Genomic DNA, 17622 nt, shown 5'->3' with positions numbered 1-17622 from the left:
GGCAATCTGCTAAAAGATGGGATTGTGTCACTTGCCTCTGTCTGTCTCTCGCTCTCTCTCTTGGCTAATTTGGGCCAGCTCATTGGCCAGCCGAAGTAACCTGGAGTGTTTCATAAAGGTGACATGGGGAGGTAGTGGAGGAGCGTGGGTAATGCGGTAATGGCCATCTTTCCTCTTGGAGCTCTTGAGGAGCTAGACTTTGGCCACGTTTCAATGTCCAATGTCCATACTACCATAGGCTACTACTTAGAATGGATGCCAAATGGATTGCTTCATATTAAGTGTTATAATCTAGTGTGGCTATTGGCTATTGTAACAGAGCCTTTTGTCTGTCTCTGACTTGGCTTTTTCTGGGGCTATTCCCCCTCCATTATAGAGTAGGAGACCCAACTCATTACTCATTAACCTTGTGGTCTGAGTGTCCGCGCTGAGATTGGAAGGTTGGGAGTTTGATCCTCATCCGAGTCATACCAATGACTTGTAAAAATGGGGACCTGGTGAGTTTCTGTTTGGCACTCAGCAGTAAAGAGCTAGATTGGGGGTAAGGCCCTGCAATAGACTAGCGTCCTGTACTTGTACATCAACCTGGCCTCACTCTACAGCGCGTGTCGAACTCATTCGACGGAGGGTGGAGTGTCTGAGAGTTTTCGCTCATCCCTTGTAATTGATTGACGAAATAAGGTCACTAATTAGTAAGGAACTCGGCTCACCTGCTGTCAGAAATCAGCAGACACTAGGCCCTCCATGGAACGGGTTGGACACCCCTGCCCTACAGAAACAGGCTCCTACTCCTAAAAGCCATTTCGGCTCGCTTAAGCCAAGCCTTGTGCAGGACTACTTACTTATGTACAGTACAGACATATGATCTGAACAGTCATTCAGCCTTACTTGTTTTGTCCCGTTACTTCATCTAGTGACAAAAAATGTACCCCAATTTCCTGCACAAACTTAACTCCATGAAGTTAGAGGAACAGGGCCCACAGCGGCCGTCTCTGATAAAAAGTCACCTTTGAGAGAGTCAAAAACAAGAACAGCTTGTTCTGTTTTCCTCATACTCATCCTTTGTCCACCATGTCTTCATGCTTCTCTCTTACTGTGGATAGCAGGTTCAGTGCGATGTGTGTGTGTGTGTGTGTGTGTGTGTGTGTGTGTGTGTGTGTGTGTGTGTGTGTGTGTGTGTGTGTGTGTGTGTGTGTGTGTGTGTGTGTGTGTGTGTGTGTGTGTGTGTGTGTGTGTGCGCGTTTTACCTGTCACACCCTGACCATAGAGAACCCTTTTATTCTCTATTTTGGTTAGGTCGGGATGTGACTAGGGTGGGTAATGTAGGTTGTTTTATTTCTATGTTGGCCTGGTATGGTTCCCAATCAGAGGCAGCTGTTTATCGTTGTCTCTGATTGGGGATCATATTTAGGCAGCCATTTCGTTAGTGATCTTGTTTATGTGGTCCGAATGTTATTTCGACGATCGTGACAGAAGATCCCACCACACCAGGACCAAGCAGCGTGCCCAGGAGGAGAAGGTATCCTGGGCTTGGGAGGAGATCAAGGAGGAGACGATATCCTGGACTTAGGAGGAAATAATGGGAGGACACGAAAGCCTTCCATGGAAGCAGACGCAAGGAGAGAAGGGAAAACAGCAACGACGCCGGGGTTCGCGGCCACATAGAAAGCCCAAAAGAACAGCCCCAAGGGGGGGCATGGGGTGGTCGGCGGAGCCGAGGAGTGAACCAGAGCCAATCTGGGAGAAGAAGGAGAAATTGGAGGAGAGTGAACGGAGAGAGTCAGAGACCATCAGTGAGTTGATGGAGAAATTGGAGGAGAGAGAAATGAGGCACGACATTCGCCCTAAAGAGCATGTCATCAGTTTGATGCCACCTGAGTCAGCTCTCCATACTCCTCCTGAGGAGCGTGCTAGCAGTCTGGTAAAAACTGTGCCGGCTCCATGCACCAGGTCTCCAGTACGCCTTCACAGCCCAGTACGTCCTGTGCCAGCTCCCCGCACTCGCCGTGCGAAGTTTGTCATCGTTCCGGTACAATTTGTGCCGGCTCTACCCACTAGGTCTCCAGTACGCCTCCACAGCTCAGTACATCCTGTGTCAGCTCCTCGCACTTGCCCTGAAGTGTGTGTCACCAGTCCAGTACCACCTGTGCCGTCTCCACGCACCAGGGCTCCAGTGTGCTTTCCCAGCCCAGTACGTCCTGTGTCTCCTCCTCGCACTCGCCCCGAAGTGCGTGTCACTAGTCCGATGCCACCTGTGCCGGCACCTGTCCAGGGCTTCTGGCGACGGTCCCCAGTCCAGAGCTTCCGGCGACGGTCCCCAGTCTGGAGCTTCCGGCGACGTTTCACAGTCCGGAGCTTCCGGCGACGTTTCACAGTCCGGAGCTTCCAGCGACGGTTCACATTCTGGAGATTCTGACGACTATCCACAGTCCGGAACCTCCTACGACGCTCCACAGTCCGGAACCTCCTGCGACGGTCCACAGTCCGGGAACCTCCTGCGACGGTCCACAGTCCGGGAACCTCCTGCGACGGTCCACAGTCCGGGAACCTCCTGCGACGGTCCACAGTCCGGAACCTCCTGCGACGGTCAACAGTCCGGAAACTCCTGAGACGGACCACTTTAAGCTGTACACTACACAGAGCTGGGATTTACGGAAGAGTGGCCAGAAAAAAAGCCATTGCTTAAAGAAAAAAGTAAGCAAACACGTTTGGTGTTGTAGGAGACTCCCCAAACATCTGGAAGAAGGTACTCTGGTGAGATGAGACTAAAATGTAACTTTTTGGCCATCAAGGAAAACGCTATGTCTGGCGCAAACCCAACACCTCTAATCACCCCAAGAATACCATCCCCATGGTGAAGCATGGGGGTGGCAGCATCATGCTGTGGGGATGTTTTTCATCGGCAGGGACTGGGAAACTGGTCAGAATTGAAGGAATGATGGATGGCACTAAATACAAGGAAATTCTTAAGGGAAACCTGTATTTGGTCATCGAGAGATTTGAGACTTGGACAGAGGTTCACCTTCCAGTGGGACAATGCATACTAAGCATACTGCTAAAGCAACACTCGAGTGGTCTTGGAATGGCCAAGTCAAAGCCCAGACCTCAATCCAATTGAGAATCTATGGTATGACTTAAAGATTGCAGTAAACCAGCGGAACCCATCCAACTTGATGGAGCTGGAGCAGTTTTGCCCTGAAGAATGGACATAAATCCCAGTGGCTAGATCGGTAAACATACCCCTAGAGACTTGCTGTCAAGTCCTGACCTTAGTTCCTTGTCTCTATTTTAGTTTGGTCAGGGCGTGAGTTGGGGTGGGCATTCTATGTTTTGTTCTGTGTGTTATATTTCTATGTGTTTGGCCTGGTATGGTTCCCAATCAGAGGCAGCTGTCAATCGTTGTCTCTGATTGAAAACCATACTTAGGCAGCCTGTTTTCCCACTATGGGTTGTGGGTAGTTGATTTCTGTGTCTGTGTTTTCACCATACAGAACTGTTTAGATTTTCATTTCTTTCCTTCACTTTGTTATTTTGTATTTTTCGTGTTCTGACATAATAATTTATCATGGACACTTACAGCGCTGCATTTTGGTCATATCCTTCCTACTCCTCATTAGACGAAGAAGAAGTTTGTTACACCTGCAGCTGTAATTGCTGCAAAAGGTGGCTCTACAAAGTATTGACTTGGGGGTGTGAATAGTTATGCACGCTCAAGTTTGCGTTTAAATTTGTTTTATTTCTTGTTTGTTTCACAAGAAAAAATATTTTGCATTTTCAAAGTGGTAGGCATGTTGTGTAAATCAAATGATACAAACCCCCCAAAAATCCATTTTAATTGCAGGCTGTAAGGCAACAGAATAGGAAAAATGCCAAAGAGGTGAAAACTTTCGCAAGCCACTGTATCTATTGTGCTTGAGGCCATATCACAGCAGCCTTTCGAGCCAATGGAAAGTATGGAGATTAAACATCTCTCCTTCAAAACCGCTTTACTGATTGCCCTTACATCTGCAAAGTGGGTGAGTGAGCTGCATGCACTGTCAGTCCACCATTCGTGCCGACAGTTTGCCCTAGGTTTTCCAAGGTGACTTTGTTACCCAACCCAGCCTGTTTGCCTACTGCCAGCAATACTTATTATTTCCTCACCTTAGAGGTTTTGGCCTTCTATGCGCCTCCCCTCTCTTCTACTGGAGGAATACTGTCTCCACCGTTTGTGTCCAGTATGCACTTTGCGCATTTACTTGGATAGAACGAGTACATTGCGAAAGAGCCATCAACTCCGTTTCCTGGGCACTCTCTCTCGTCAACGGCTATCCCGTTGGATAGTGGAGGCTATTATACTGGCTTATAATAGCAAGGCCACTGGAGGGCCTGAGGGCTCATTTCACTAGAGGTATGGCTACCTCTTGGGCACTGTTCAAAGGCATCTCTGTACAGGAGATTTGTGATGTGGCATGTTGGGCCACCCTGCATACATTTGAGTTTTTTTTCAACTGGAGGTGGCTGCACCTTTTTTGGCGCTTACTGTCCTCAGTATCAGAGCCTCTGATGCGTGATGATGTTGGACCCTGGCTTCGAAGAGCTTATCTGCGATACGGAGTTGACCAAATCCCACAGTGAGACATGGGAACGAGTATTTGAAAGAGAACCCAAGGTGACTTGTGTAACCCCAATTCTCTGAGAATATGAGTGAGATGCTCGCAAGAGCGCAAGGAAAAGAGAGACATGCTTGAGAATGACCAGAGGGTGTATTGAGTGGCGCCTTATAAAGAGGGAGGGGCTCACCTCATTCAACACTTAACCTGTCCGTCTCCGACAGATGTTGTGTGATTGGTTCTTCCGTAGTGATCCGCCTATCCAGCGATACCATAGTGAGACATCTCAATCATATTCTCAGAGAACCGGGGTAACTTTGAGTTTCATCTCAAACAGTGCCAAGGAATCAGGTTTAGTGGATTCAAGTCCCACATTGAGTGGCAGTTTTGTCAAGTCGCCTGCCAAGTGACCATCCTCTTGCCAACATCACATATATTTTGTTGGAGATATGTTTTGTTGCTATGGAAATACTGTGCGTGGCTGCTGAGGGCTAGGACTGGTACTGGAAGGATGTATCAAAGTCTGTGTGGTCCAGGATGTAGAATTGAAATGAGTGTTGTCATTGGCTGGAAGGATGTATAAAATTTGTGTGGTCCAGGAAGTGGAATTGAAATTAGCGTTGTCATTAGCTGGGAGAGGTTGTCTGTCAAAGTGCTGCCCACGCAAACACACAATTCCTGGCCCACTCTACCATGACAGCTTTTGAGTGGCACTGCATTCGGCAATATTTAGCTTGAGTTTCATCTATTTATATTTGACTACCACTGGGAGAGATTGACTCACAGGCACAGCCATAACAATATTATGTGATCACCAGTCTTACAGTGAGGTAAGATGGAACTGTGAACTGAGGAGTTGAACACCGCTGTTGGGTCGTAGATGGGGTGATGTGTGTCACTGTTTTCCATCAGGGTAGTGGTTGCCTATGCTAGTTTCAAGTGCTAGTTATCAGGTGTTACTGACAGTCTGCGATTTATATTTATTGAAATTGAAAGTGGATTAAGCTGGTAAAGTCAAACACCACAACACTTTCTAAACCACTCGGGCGACAAACACTTTTTTCTTTGTCGCCATTCGTCCACATTGCTGCTGGATTTGCTATCACCAGAAATATTGTGAAGATTGCCAATTAGGACCCCAAAAACAGAGGTAGTAGGGGAACCTATTCGAGTATGTAAATACATTTGTTCTATGTAAAACAAACCCTTTATTATTAGCTAGCTAGCAGGTTACAGTAGGCCACGTTGTAGACTGACTCAACTGAGCTGCTAACTTAAAACACACTGTTCAGCCAAATTAATTAAATATCATCAGCTAGCTATCTAGCTGTCTTGATGTAATCATTGTAAATTAAAAACACCATCTTCAAATGCATTTGTAGATAACAGCCATGGAAGAGGCTGAAATTGCAGCTCCAGCTATCAGTAAAGCGAGAGTGTAGACTACTGGATAGTGCAGGTAATTTTGTGGGAGGACATTATGAAAAGATTCTCCAGTTCCGGTCCCTAGAGGGGAAAACTTTTGAGGACAGAGCAACATAATATTCAGTGCTGTCTAATTGAAGTATAATGAAGTATGTTTCTTTGTGATGTTTCCAGTCCTCAAGATATGTTAAGCTGCCGAAAGCCTGTTTGCAGATGAAAAAAAGAGGCCCCAATGAATGTCCCAAGATACTAAGGGTATGGCCTATATGCCATGGGTTATATGTGTAGGCCCATGTTAGCAAACGTTGCATACAAAAATACAGTTAAATACATCACAAACAATGTATGAACCTATTACAATTGGAGCAAGCCAACCATGCTGGAGGTCTGCTGGATGTGCAGTGTTCTGCTTCAGCCCAGCTATAAGATACCTGATTTAACTTATCAAATCTAATGAGTTGATAATCAAGTGTGCTATTGCTGGGCTGGAATTGAAGTGTTCTCACCCAGTAGATCAGGGATCAGTGGAGCAAGGTTGGCCACATATGGAGTTTTTTTTGTTAACCAGAAATGATGCTTTAGTAATAAAAGCCTACTTGTTACTACTCAATTATATATATTGTTGTTTAGACTAAGATGTCTAATCTTTACATACGAGTTAGCTTATTTGTACACTTTGAAGTGATGACGTGTTGATTCTTTGAAGTTTTAATTGTTGAACTATTATTCAAAATGAACTAATGTCAATGTTGATGAATCACATATCTCAATCCTTTAATAAAGAGGGGAAGGGGTTCTTTCTCTAATGTGTCTGTGTTTCTGTGTTGTATTATCAAATGAACATGTCCTTTTTGTCTAGTTGTAAAATCTTCAATCTCTTTTATTTTGTTGGCACTCATGTATATCCGCTATGTGGATCCATTTTGCAGCTTAACTTCTTAGTGATCCCTTCGCGCGCCAATCTCATTAACGGGATTGATTTGACAACATCCAGTGTAATAACAGTGTGCCAAATTCAAAAACAGAAATACTCATAATAATAATTCATAAATCATACAAGTGTTATACACCGGTTTAAAGATGTACTTCTTGTTAAGCAAACCATGCTATTAACTGAGGACAGCACCCCATCAAACAAACACATGAAAATCATAATTCAACCCGCCAGGCGCGACACAAAAGTCAGAAATAACATATAATTCATGCCTTACCTTTGAAGATCTTCTTCTTTTGGCACTCCAATAAGTCCATTAAACATCACAAATGTTCAATTTGTTCGATTATTTATGTCGTTATATCCCCAAAATGTCAATTTATTTGGCGCGTTTGATTCTGAAAATACACCGGTTCCAACTCGCGCAACATGACTACAAAGTATCTAATAACTTACCTGTAAACTTGATCCAGCCATTTCAAACAACTTTTCTAATCTAACTTGAGGTATTTTTAAACGTAAATAATAGATCAAATTTAAGACGGAATAAACTTTGTTCAATAGCGGATAAAAACAAAGTGGAGCGAGCTTTCAGGTCACGCTCCCCAACCACAACAGTACACTTCGCTTTCGACGCTCGTTCTGAACTGCCCTACTTCTTCATTTCTCAAAGGAAAAACATCAACCAATTTCTAAAGACTGTTGACATCCAGTGGAAGCGATAGGAACTGCAAGCAAGTGCCTTATAAATATAGATCCCCATAGTAAACCCAAACCCAAATCCTGGATGGTTTGTCCTCTGGGTTTCGCCTGCCAAATAAGTTATGTTATACTCACAGACATGATTTTAACAGTTTGAGTGAGTGTGTTCTATCCATATCTACCAATTATGCATAACCTAGCTTCTGGGCCTGAGTAGCAGGCAGTTTACTTTGGGCACACTTTTCATCCGGACGTGAAAATAGTGCCCCCTAGCCTTAAGAAGTTTTAACATATAGCATGTATTGCCAATGCAGCCATAGGCCTACAGTATGATGGCATCACTGGCCTTATGGGCATCTCTCATCTGAAGCAGAGAATAGCTAAACTCACCACTATATGTTCGCAATTTAAAATAATACCAGTAGGCGAACCATATACCAGATTTTGTACATGCCTTTTAAGCTCTGACATATAAATAGTTTAGTGCAAATCCAACCCTTGTAATTAGGTACAGTATTAAAATAAGGCAACAATTAAGGTACAGGAAAGGGAATTAGGCTACAGGAAGGCCTTCACTATGAGCATTCCAGGTAAATAAAAAATTTGACGTTCATTTTATTTAATTCATTTTAAATTCAAAAGGCACTCGCACATCTGAGCAATCTCTTTGCAGGTGCATGGCAACAATTGAACAAGATGAATGGATGTGGATGGGGCTAGGTCTACATAAGGGTGCTAATTTAAAAAGATTCACAAAAGCTCTGACGAAGGCTGTGAGGCCGATACATAAGCTTATTAAATATCAGTGATACTACCAAGAGCAGTGTGCGGTTTCCTTTTTCCTTCATTTCATTCATTTTAGAAATGTTGCTTGCGAGATTATTGCAGTTGTTCCCATAGACTGTACATGGTTGCTCTATGTACCATTGACCCTGGATAAGTGAGGCTGGGCAATATGGGCTAAAAATCATATCTACATGCATTTTAAAGTTTTCTCTAAATAAGCTTTATCGCGCAATTAAAGGTCAATACACTGCATATAAAATTATACCTAGGTTAAATGTAAGCCTTCCACACCCATAAGACCCACTAATAATAATCTAGCTTTCAAGTCTGTCAATGAAAATGCCATTTTTTGTTACAAATTTAACCAGAACCATGCATTTAATGAAACACGGACAGGAACAGAATAGGGACAGCGTCTGGACAGGGGGAAACAAAAACGACAATAATGCTGACACAGGGATGAAACAGAGGAAACGGACAGATATAGGGAAGGCAATCAAAACGTGAACGAGTCCAGGGGAGACAAATGAGCGCAGATGCGCGTAATGATGGTGACAGGTGTGCGTAATAAAGGGCAGCCTGGCGCCCTCGAGTGCCAGAGAGGGGAAGCGTGAGCAGGCGTGACAGTACCACCCGGACCTGACATCACCAACAAAACAAAAAACTAAAACCTCTCTGATGCTTAAAATATTGGTGTCAGCATTCTGTGAGGACAGACGCTGGAGATGTGAAACAAGTACAGGAAGCGCACGTTTAATGAAACACGGACTGGAACAGAATAGGGACAGCGTCTGGACAGGGGAAAACAAAAACGACAATCAAAACGTGAAGGAGTCTAGGCGAGTCCAATGAGCGCATATGCGCATAATGATGGTGACAGGTGTGCGTAATGAAGGGTAGCCTTGCGCCCTCGAGCGCCAGAGAGGGGAAGTGGGAGCAGGCGTGACAGTTATAGAAAATGAGCACTGGTCTCAAAAAACTATCTCGAGCACAAGCCCACGTGTTAGGGAGTAGCCAGCTAATCTTTATATTTAAAGTCTAGCCAACTTGGAACTATTTGCTTGCTAACATGGTAGACGAGTTACACATTATGAATACACCATCTCCAGCTGTTTGAACAGCATAGCCTATTCACTTTAAGATTTGGAAATCAAGTGGCTTACCTGCTTAGGAAGACACTTGTTTTTTAGAATGAGAACAAGTTGCCTATTCCTGATGTAAATAAAGATTGGTATGCTCATTGCACATGTATAAAACACAGACAGAACATGACAGTCTGTGGCTAAAATGCTGCTAGCGGTACGTAGCACGAGACAAACTGAGCATCCATTTTCCACAATCATGTTCATTGATACTCTTGTTCTAGTAGTGTCTGCTCTATTCTACATGGGAGTTGAGACATAAAAAGGGTGTCGTTAGAAAGGTTAGGCTCTCGTCTGTTGGACCAAATCTCAAATGCAAATAGCGAGTTTAAACTGCTTGTTTAAAGTTATCTTTCGTCGTTGTGAGTGGCAGGGGGAGGGGCTTGGTGTCTGTGTGCGAGTGGCCTGCCCAGAGCCCTGACCTCAACCCCATTGAACACCTTTAGGATTAATTGGAACGCCGAATGTGAGCCAGGGCTAATCGCCCAACATCAGTGCCCGACCTCACCAATGTGCTTGTGGCTGTGTGGAAGCAAGTCTCCACAGCAATGTTCCAACATTTAGTGGAAAGCATTCCCAGAAGATTGAAGGCTGTTATAGCAGCAAAGGGGAGACCAACTCCATATTAATACCCATGATTTTGGAATGAGATGTTTGACGAGCAGGTATCCACATACTTTTGTAGTGTAGCTAGTAGCTAGCTAGTTATACCTAGGTAGCTTACAAGGTTAGCTGACTTCTCAAAACAAACCTCGTACTTCTTGTCCCTCATGCTTGCCTTTACAGGCAAATATCACTTCAGAAACATCAAAATGTTAATATTGATAATATATAATATATAATATTGAAATGACCAGCATTGAAGACCATTTCTCCCCTTTTCCTTGAGCTTTAGCTAATCTCGAAATGACAGAGAAATATTGTGAAAACTAGTGTGCTGCAAACATTCTAAAATGGTTTGTCACCAGGGCTTGTTATGTTGACATTTTCTGTCCTCACACACTGGTGCTCCTACGGCACTCTTCTGGTGAGCACCTTTGGAACTGCACCCAAGCAAGGCATTTGATTTTTTTTATGTATTGTGGAAAAAGTACCCAATTTTCATACTTGAGTAAAAGTAAAGATACCTTAAAGGAAAAGGACTCGAGTTAAAGTGAAAGTCACCCAGTAAAATACTACATGAGTAAAAGTCTAAAAGTATTTGGTTTTAAATATACTTAAGTATCAAAAGTAGAAGTATAAATCATAAAAGAATGTCTTATATTAAGCAAACCAGACTGATTTCTTGTTTTTTACATTTACGGAGGGGTCACAAAACAGCCATAACTCAAGTAATGGATGAATGTAGCTTACTGTAATAGGGTTTGATATGCAACCCATTTCCTGGCAGCTCAACATCAGGAGGACTTTGGTATATCCATGATGTTTTTGTGTGTGTGTGTGTTTTCCACATGTTAGTCATGGGTGTTGATGATGGTAGTCTAGAATTAACTGTTAGGGGTTCATCACTACTCGTTCAGTACAGAGGCTCTGAGTGGAAAAGTAGTCCCTATGTCAGGGGGTTGGCACGGCTACAGACTGAAGGGCGGAGTCAAGACACAGAAACAAAAATTGAACAATTTTCTTGGCTTATGAATGGAAAGGCCCTTGTATGGTGAGTTAAACACCAATCCGATGTGCCGCCGATAGTGAATCTAGCTCTGGCTGGAAAGCAGATAAGGAAATTCACATGGGGATTGAGGAGTGCTCATCTTTTACAAGCAGCTTATTTACTTTTCCACAGTTTACGCTCTTTATCAACCTGTTACTGTCAGTGTCTCATACCTTCACACTTCCGTATCCCCATAGCAACGCGGTACAAACGTGTATGTGTTTGATGATACCTTTGGAACAAGAGGTGAATTACGTCCTATGCTCTTGTACCAATAGTAAAGTCTGACACATACGCGTACCAGTACCAATATTATTGTTATTTTAGCATTTCCATTTGAAGGAGTAATTATTATTTAGTGTGATAGTAAATGCTTCCTTCAATCAATTGTGTCCTTTCAGGAAAACTATGATATGTATGTGATTGAGAGCCTTTCTGTTTAGCTGAATTCAACTACAGTTGCTCTAACCCAAAATGGCATCGCCGAGCCGACCAAAAGGAAGTCAGCACCAGTTCCTTTTAAACGATGCCTATAGTTTCGTGGCTACCTTTCTTCCCTCTTTCAAAAACAGGTTTGATGAGAGAGAAAGAATAGTCTCCTTGAATGCTCTGTCTGTGGAGTGTGCTGTGCGAAAGCCCCCTGTATCAACTAGCCAGCCTCCACCTTCCCTGGTCTCTTCCCAGTTACTGGCTCCCGACAGAGTCCATCGATTGAATTCACAGCTAAAATGTCACTCTGTCCAAGCAGTGAGAGAGTGAGAGAGAGAGAGAGAGAGAGAGAGAGAGAGAGAGAGAGAGAGAGAGAGAGAGAGAGAGAGAGAGAGAGAGAGAGAGAGAGAGAGAGAGAGAGAGAGAGAGAGAGAGAGAGAGAGAGAGAGAGAGAGGGGGAGAGAGAGAGAGAGAGAATATTGAGAAAAAGAGGGTGTAGGAGGGAGAAAAGAGAGAGGTTGGGAGATAGGGAGAGGAGAGATATGATAGCATCTGGAGGGCCAGAAGGATTCAGATGGGAAATCTAATTTCCTTACCAAACACAGCAGTGGATCGGCAGAGGAACAACATGGTTACCCCTGAGATATATATGTACATATATAAATTAGGCATAAACTAATACCACCATTCTGAATGTTGACACTGAATGACAGTGGAACTCCCTCAACAAGCTTTTTGTTTTGCTAAATATGACAGACACACATCTGACCAAGGGCCATATGTATGGCTCTGATCATAATACTGTAAACACAGGCTTGGGTAGGTTACTTTCTAAATGTAATCCGTTACAGTTACTAGTTACCTGTCCAAAATTGTAATCAGTAGCGTATTTTTTTGGATGCATTCAGAAAGTATTCAGACTTTATTGGATTACCCAAACTCAGATTACCCAAACTCAGATTACCCAAACTCAGATTACCCAAACTCAGATTACCCAAACTCAGATTACCCAAATGCCAACAGCAGTTGCACCATTGGAAGACATAACCTGGACTGTAGCCTACAAAAGCCTATTCCTGCTCTTTTCCCGCGATACACCAAATGTGTTTGATGTGTCATCATAGTGGTCTCTGACTTGTGGTCAGACTCGCTCAGGTGGAACAAACGTAAACTTTTTTCAATGCTGATTTGAATGTCATTGAGAAAACAGAGAAGTGTTAAATATTTTTTCAAAATATCTATAATCTGATTACATTATTTTAGCTGGTAACGTAATGGATTACAGTTACTGTTTTTTGTAATCCTTTACATGTAACGGATTACATGTACACGGATGACATGTAATCCGTTACTCACCAACACTGTGTATACCTTAAATACACTGAGTGTACAAAATAATAGGAACACCTTCCTAATATTAAGTTGCACCCCCCTTTTCCCTCAGAACAGCCTCAATTAGTTTGTGCATGAACTACAAGGTGTCGAAAGCGTTCCACAAGGATGCTGGCCCGTATTGACTCCAATGCTTCTCACAGTTGTGTCAAGTTGACTGGATGTCCTTTGGGTGGTGGACCATTCTTGATACATACAGGAAACTGTTGAGTGTGAAAAACCATCAGTGTTGCAGTTCTTGACATGCTCAAACCGGTAATGGCACCTACTACCATTACCTTTTCAAAGGCACTTCAAATCTTTTGTCTTGCCCATTCACTCACTGAATGGCACAGATACACAATCAATGTCTCAATTCTCAAGGCTTAAAAATCATTCTTTAACCTGTCTCCTCCCCTTCATCTACACTGATGGAAGTGGATTTAACAGGTGACATCAATAAGGGATCATAGCTCACCTGGTCAGTCTATGTCATGGAAAGAGCAGGTGTTTTTAATGTTTATAACAGTCTCCACCCTTCTGGGAAGGCTTTCCACTAGATTTTGGAACAATCCTGCAGGGACTTGCTTCCATTCAGCTACGAGAGCATTAGTGAGGTCTGGCATTGATGTTGGGCGATTATGCCTGGCTCGCAGTCGGTGTTCCAATTCATACCAAGGGTGTTCATTGGGGTTGAGGTATGGGCTCTGTGCAGGCCAGTCAAGTTCTTCCACACCGATCTCGACAAACCATTTCTCTATGGACCTCCCTTTGTGCATGGGGGCATTGTCATGCTGAAACAGGAAAGGACCTTCCCCAAACTGTTGCCACAAATTTGGAAGCACAGAATCATCTAAAATGTCATTGTATGCTGTGGCATTAAGATTTCCCATCACTGGAACTAGCCCGAACCATGAACAACAGCCTCAGACCATTATTCCTCCTCCACCAAATGTTACAGTTGGCACTATGCATTCGGGCAGGTATCGTTCTCCTGACGTCTACCAAACCCAGATTCGTCCGTCGGACTACCAGATGGTGAAGCGTGATTCATCACTCCAGGGAACGCGTTTCCTCTGCTACAGAGTCCAATGGCGGTGAACTTTACAGCCCTCCAGCTGACGCTTGGCATTGCGCATGGTGATCTTAGGCTTGTGTGCGGCTGCTCAGCCATGGAAACCCATTTCACGGATCTCCTGACGAACACTTCTTGTGCTGACATAGCTTCCAGAGGCCGTTTGGAACTCCTTAGTGAGTGCTGCAACCAAGGACAGATTATTTTTATGCACTTTAACACTTGTGGTCCCATTTTGTGGCCACAAGCTCACTCCACAATCCCCCGACCTCAACCAAATTGAGTAAAAGAAAAGCAGCCAACAAGTGCTAAGCATATGTGGGAACTCCATCAAGACTGTTGGAAAAGCATTCCAGGTGAAGCTGGTTGAGAGAATGCCAAAGCTATCATCAAGGCAAAACAAAAGAGTTTGATTTGTTTAACACTTTTTTGGTTACTACATGATTCCATATGTGTTATTTAATAGTTTTGATGTCTTCACTATTATTCTACAATGTAGAAAATAGTAAAAAATAAAGAAAAATACTTGAATGAGTATGTGCAATCTTTTGACTGGCACTGTATATTCATGTATATATAGTCAAGAAACAGCTTATTTTCTTAAAAAGTGTCACGATTTCGAAGCTACAGTGCATTCAGAAAGTATTCAGACCCTTTGACTTCTTCCAAATTTTGTTACGTTTACAGCCTTATTCTAAAATGGATTAAATATATTTTTCCCTCATCAATCTACACACAATACCCCATAGTGACGAAGCAAAAACATGTTTTTGACATTTTTGCAAATGTATTAAAAAAAAAAAACAGAAATCCCTTATTTACGTAAGTATTCAGACCCTTTGCTATGAGACTCGAAATTGAACTCAGGTGAATCCTGTTTCCATTGATTATCCTTGAGATGTTTCTACAACTTGATTGGAGTCCGCATGTGGTAAATTCAAATGATTGGACATGATTTGGAAAGGCACACACCTGTCTATATAAGGTCTCACAGTTGACAATGCATGTCAGAGCAAAAACCAAGCCTTGAGGTCGAAGGAATTGCCCCATAGAGTGCCGAGACAGGATTATGTCGAGGCACAGATCTGCAGCATTGAAGGTCAGCAAGAACACAGTGGCTTCCTTCATTCTTAAATGGAAGAAGTTTGGAACCACTAAGACTCTTCCTAGAGCTGGCTGTCCGACCAAACTGAGAAATTGGGGAAGAAGGTCCTTGGTCAAGGAGGTGAACAAGAACCCGATGCTCACTATGACAGAGCTCCAGAGTTCCTCTGTGGAGATGGGAGAACCTTTCAGAAGGACATCCATCTCTGCAGCACTCCACCAATCAGGCTTTTATACTACAGTGGCCAGACGGAAGTCACTTCTCAGTAAAAGGCACTTGACAGCCTGCTTGGAGTTTGCCAAAAGGCACCTGAAAGACCATCCCTAAGGTGAAGCATGGTGGTGGCAGCATCATGCTCTGGGGATGTTATTCAGTGGCAGGGACTGGGAGAGAGAGATCCTTGATGAAAACCTCAGGACCTCAGACTGTGGCGAAGGTTCACCAACGACCCTAAGTACACAGCGAAGACCACGCAGGATTGGCTTCGGGACAAGTCTCTGAATGTCCTTGAGTGGTCCAGCCAGAGCCCGGACTTGAACCCGATCGAACATCTCTGGAGAGACCTGAAAATAGCTGTGCATCACTGCTCCCCATCCAACCTGACAGAGCTTGAGAGGATCTGTAGAGAAGAATGGGAGAAACTCCCCAAATACACGTGTGCCAAGCTTGTAGCATCATACCCAAGAAGACTCAATACTGTAATCGCTGCCAAAGGTGCTTCAACAAAGTACTATGTAAAGGGTCTGAATATTTTTAATACATTTGCACACAAAAAAACATCCTGTTTTTACTTTGTCATTATGAGGTATTGTGTGTAGGTTGATGAGAAAGAAACAACAATTGAATTCATTTTAGAATAAGACTGTAATGTAACAAAATGTGGAAAATGTCAAGGGGTCTGAATACTTTCCAAATGCACTGTATAATATATCTGATATACACTATTTTTCAAAAAGTCAAGGAGTCTGAATACTTTCCAAATGCACTGTATAATATATCTGATATACACTATTATTATTTTTTTTAAATCAAGGGGTCTGAATAGTTTCCAAATGCACTGTATAATATATCTGATATACACTTTTTTTTCAAAAAGTCTGTCAGTTTTCCAGTCTGCTTAGTGAACAACAGGGGAGGGTGAACCTGGAAAGTTGAAATCCTCAAATTTCACAATCCAACATGTCCGCCAGTCCAGAAAATCCAATACGCGTAGCAGATGCCGCTAGAGTGCTACCACAACAGAGGATGGGCCACAAGAGAGGAACTATGACACAGGACACCCCTATGTCCCCTATTGCTCAAATGACAAGATCATATTCTGTTTCAAATGGCTGAATGATTGATTCACCCACCCTTTTCACTACTCCCCTCTCTCCCACAGTTTGTCTGCTTCCTTTCATTAATTAATAGAATATATACTTTATTGTCCCTTTTTTTATTTCAGCCTAATCTTAACCCTCCCCAAAATGCACACATTCACGTGTATCACACACACACACAAGGCATAGGGTCAGCCATGGAGCAGCATCTATGGATGTAGATTTATATATGTAGTTTTATAATAATTACATTAATTGATTGCATTTATATAACACCTTTCCAGATGCTCAAATCCTTGTAAGGGGAGAACACACCTCTAGATCTATGCTGCAGTGTAGGGATATGCTACCTTACATAAAATGCCTGAAATGCTTAATGGTGACATTTCAGGACAGGAGCGGGATCAACTCCAGTCTAAAATGGCCAATTGTTCTTTCTTTCCCTCCCAGGAGCGGTTTGAGGCCTTATTCAGGATCTATGACGAGCAGACGTCCTTCCAGATGTTCAAGAGCTTCAGGCGAGTCCGCATCAGCTTCAGCACTCCGGAGGCGGCCGCCCGCGCTCGTGTCGAGCTCCACGAGACCGAGTTCAACGGGAAGCAGCTCGAGCTTTACTTTGCCCAGGTGAGTGAACTCTTCCCGGTTTAAGGTTTGTTTTGCAATGGAAAACTAAAATGAATGTTTTTAAAGTCTAGATTGGATAGTCCCCCCATTTTTCAGTGTTTCTTTTTCAATTTGGTACCTAGTAAACACGACCCCAGGTGTTACAGAAGCCCCGTTTATACATGGTTCTAACATGCATCCTTTGTCCTGATCTTTTCCACATTCTGATTGTGCCCGCATTTTCAGACAGGTGAAGACGATTAAAAGACGCATTGTGAACTGTTTGTGATCAGATCTTCCTGACCACTTCCGGAGGTAGCCAGGCACGGATTGTGTTTGGATATCTTACATGTATAGATGGATCAGGACAGTTAAACCATTTAAATCATCATTATCCCACCTTATAAAAATCATTGACAGGTGGCACCATTGACTTATGCATCAATATGCATCTTAAAATAAATAAATAAATATTATTTTTGAAATAA

General features: G+C 43.2%; 1 protein-coding gene across 1 annotated transcript in view; it reads left to right on the top strand.

Moving 5' to 3' along the window:
- Nucleotides 1-17622, top strand: part of rcan3 (regulator of calcineurin 3) — a 55447-nt gene that overhangs the window by 18304 nt on the left and 19521 nt on the right. The window contains exon 2 of the mRNA XM_046366418.1: nucleotides 16982-17155. Within this exon, the coding sequence (XP_046222374.1) occupies nucleotides 16982-17155 (174 nt within the window). The remainder of the gene's footprint in view (nucleotides 1-16981; nucleotides 17156-17622) is intronic.

Source organism: Oncorhynchus gorbuscha, linkage group LG10, assembly GCF_021184085.1.
Source record: "Oncorhynchus gorbuscha isolate QuinsamMale2020 ecotype Even-year linkage group LG10, OgorEven_v1.0, whole genome shotgun sequence".
Lineage (NCBI taxonomy): Eukaryota > Metazoa > Chordata > Actinopteri > Salmoniformes > Salmonidae > Oncorhynchus > Oncorhynchus gorbuscha.
The sequence above is the reverse complement of the archived record's forward strand: the minus strand, read 5'-3'. Positions and strand labels throughout refer to the sequence as shown.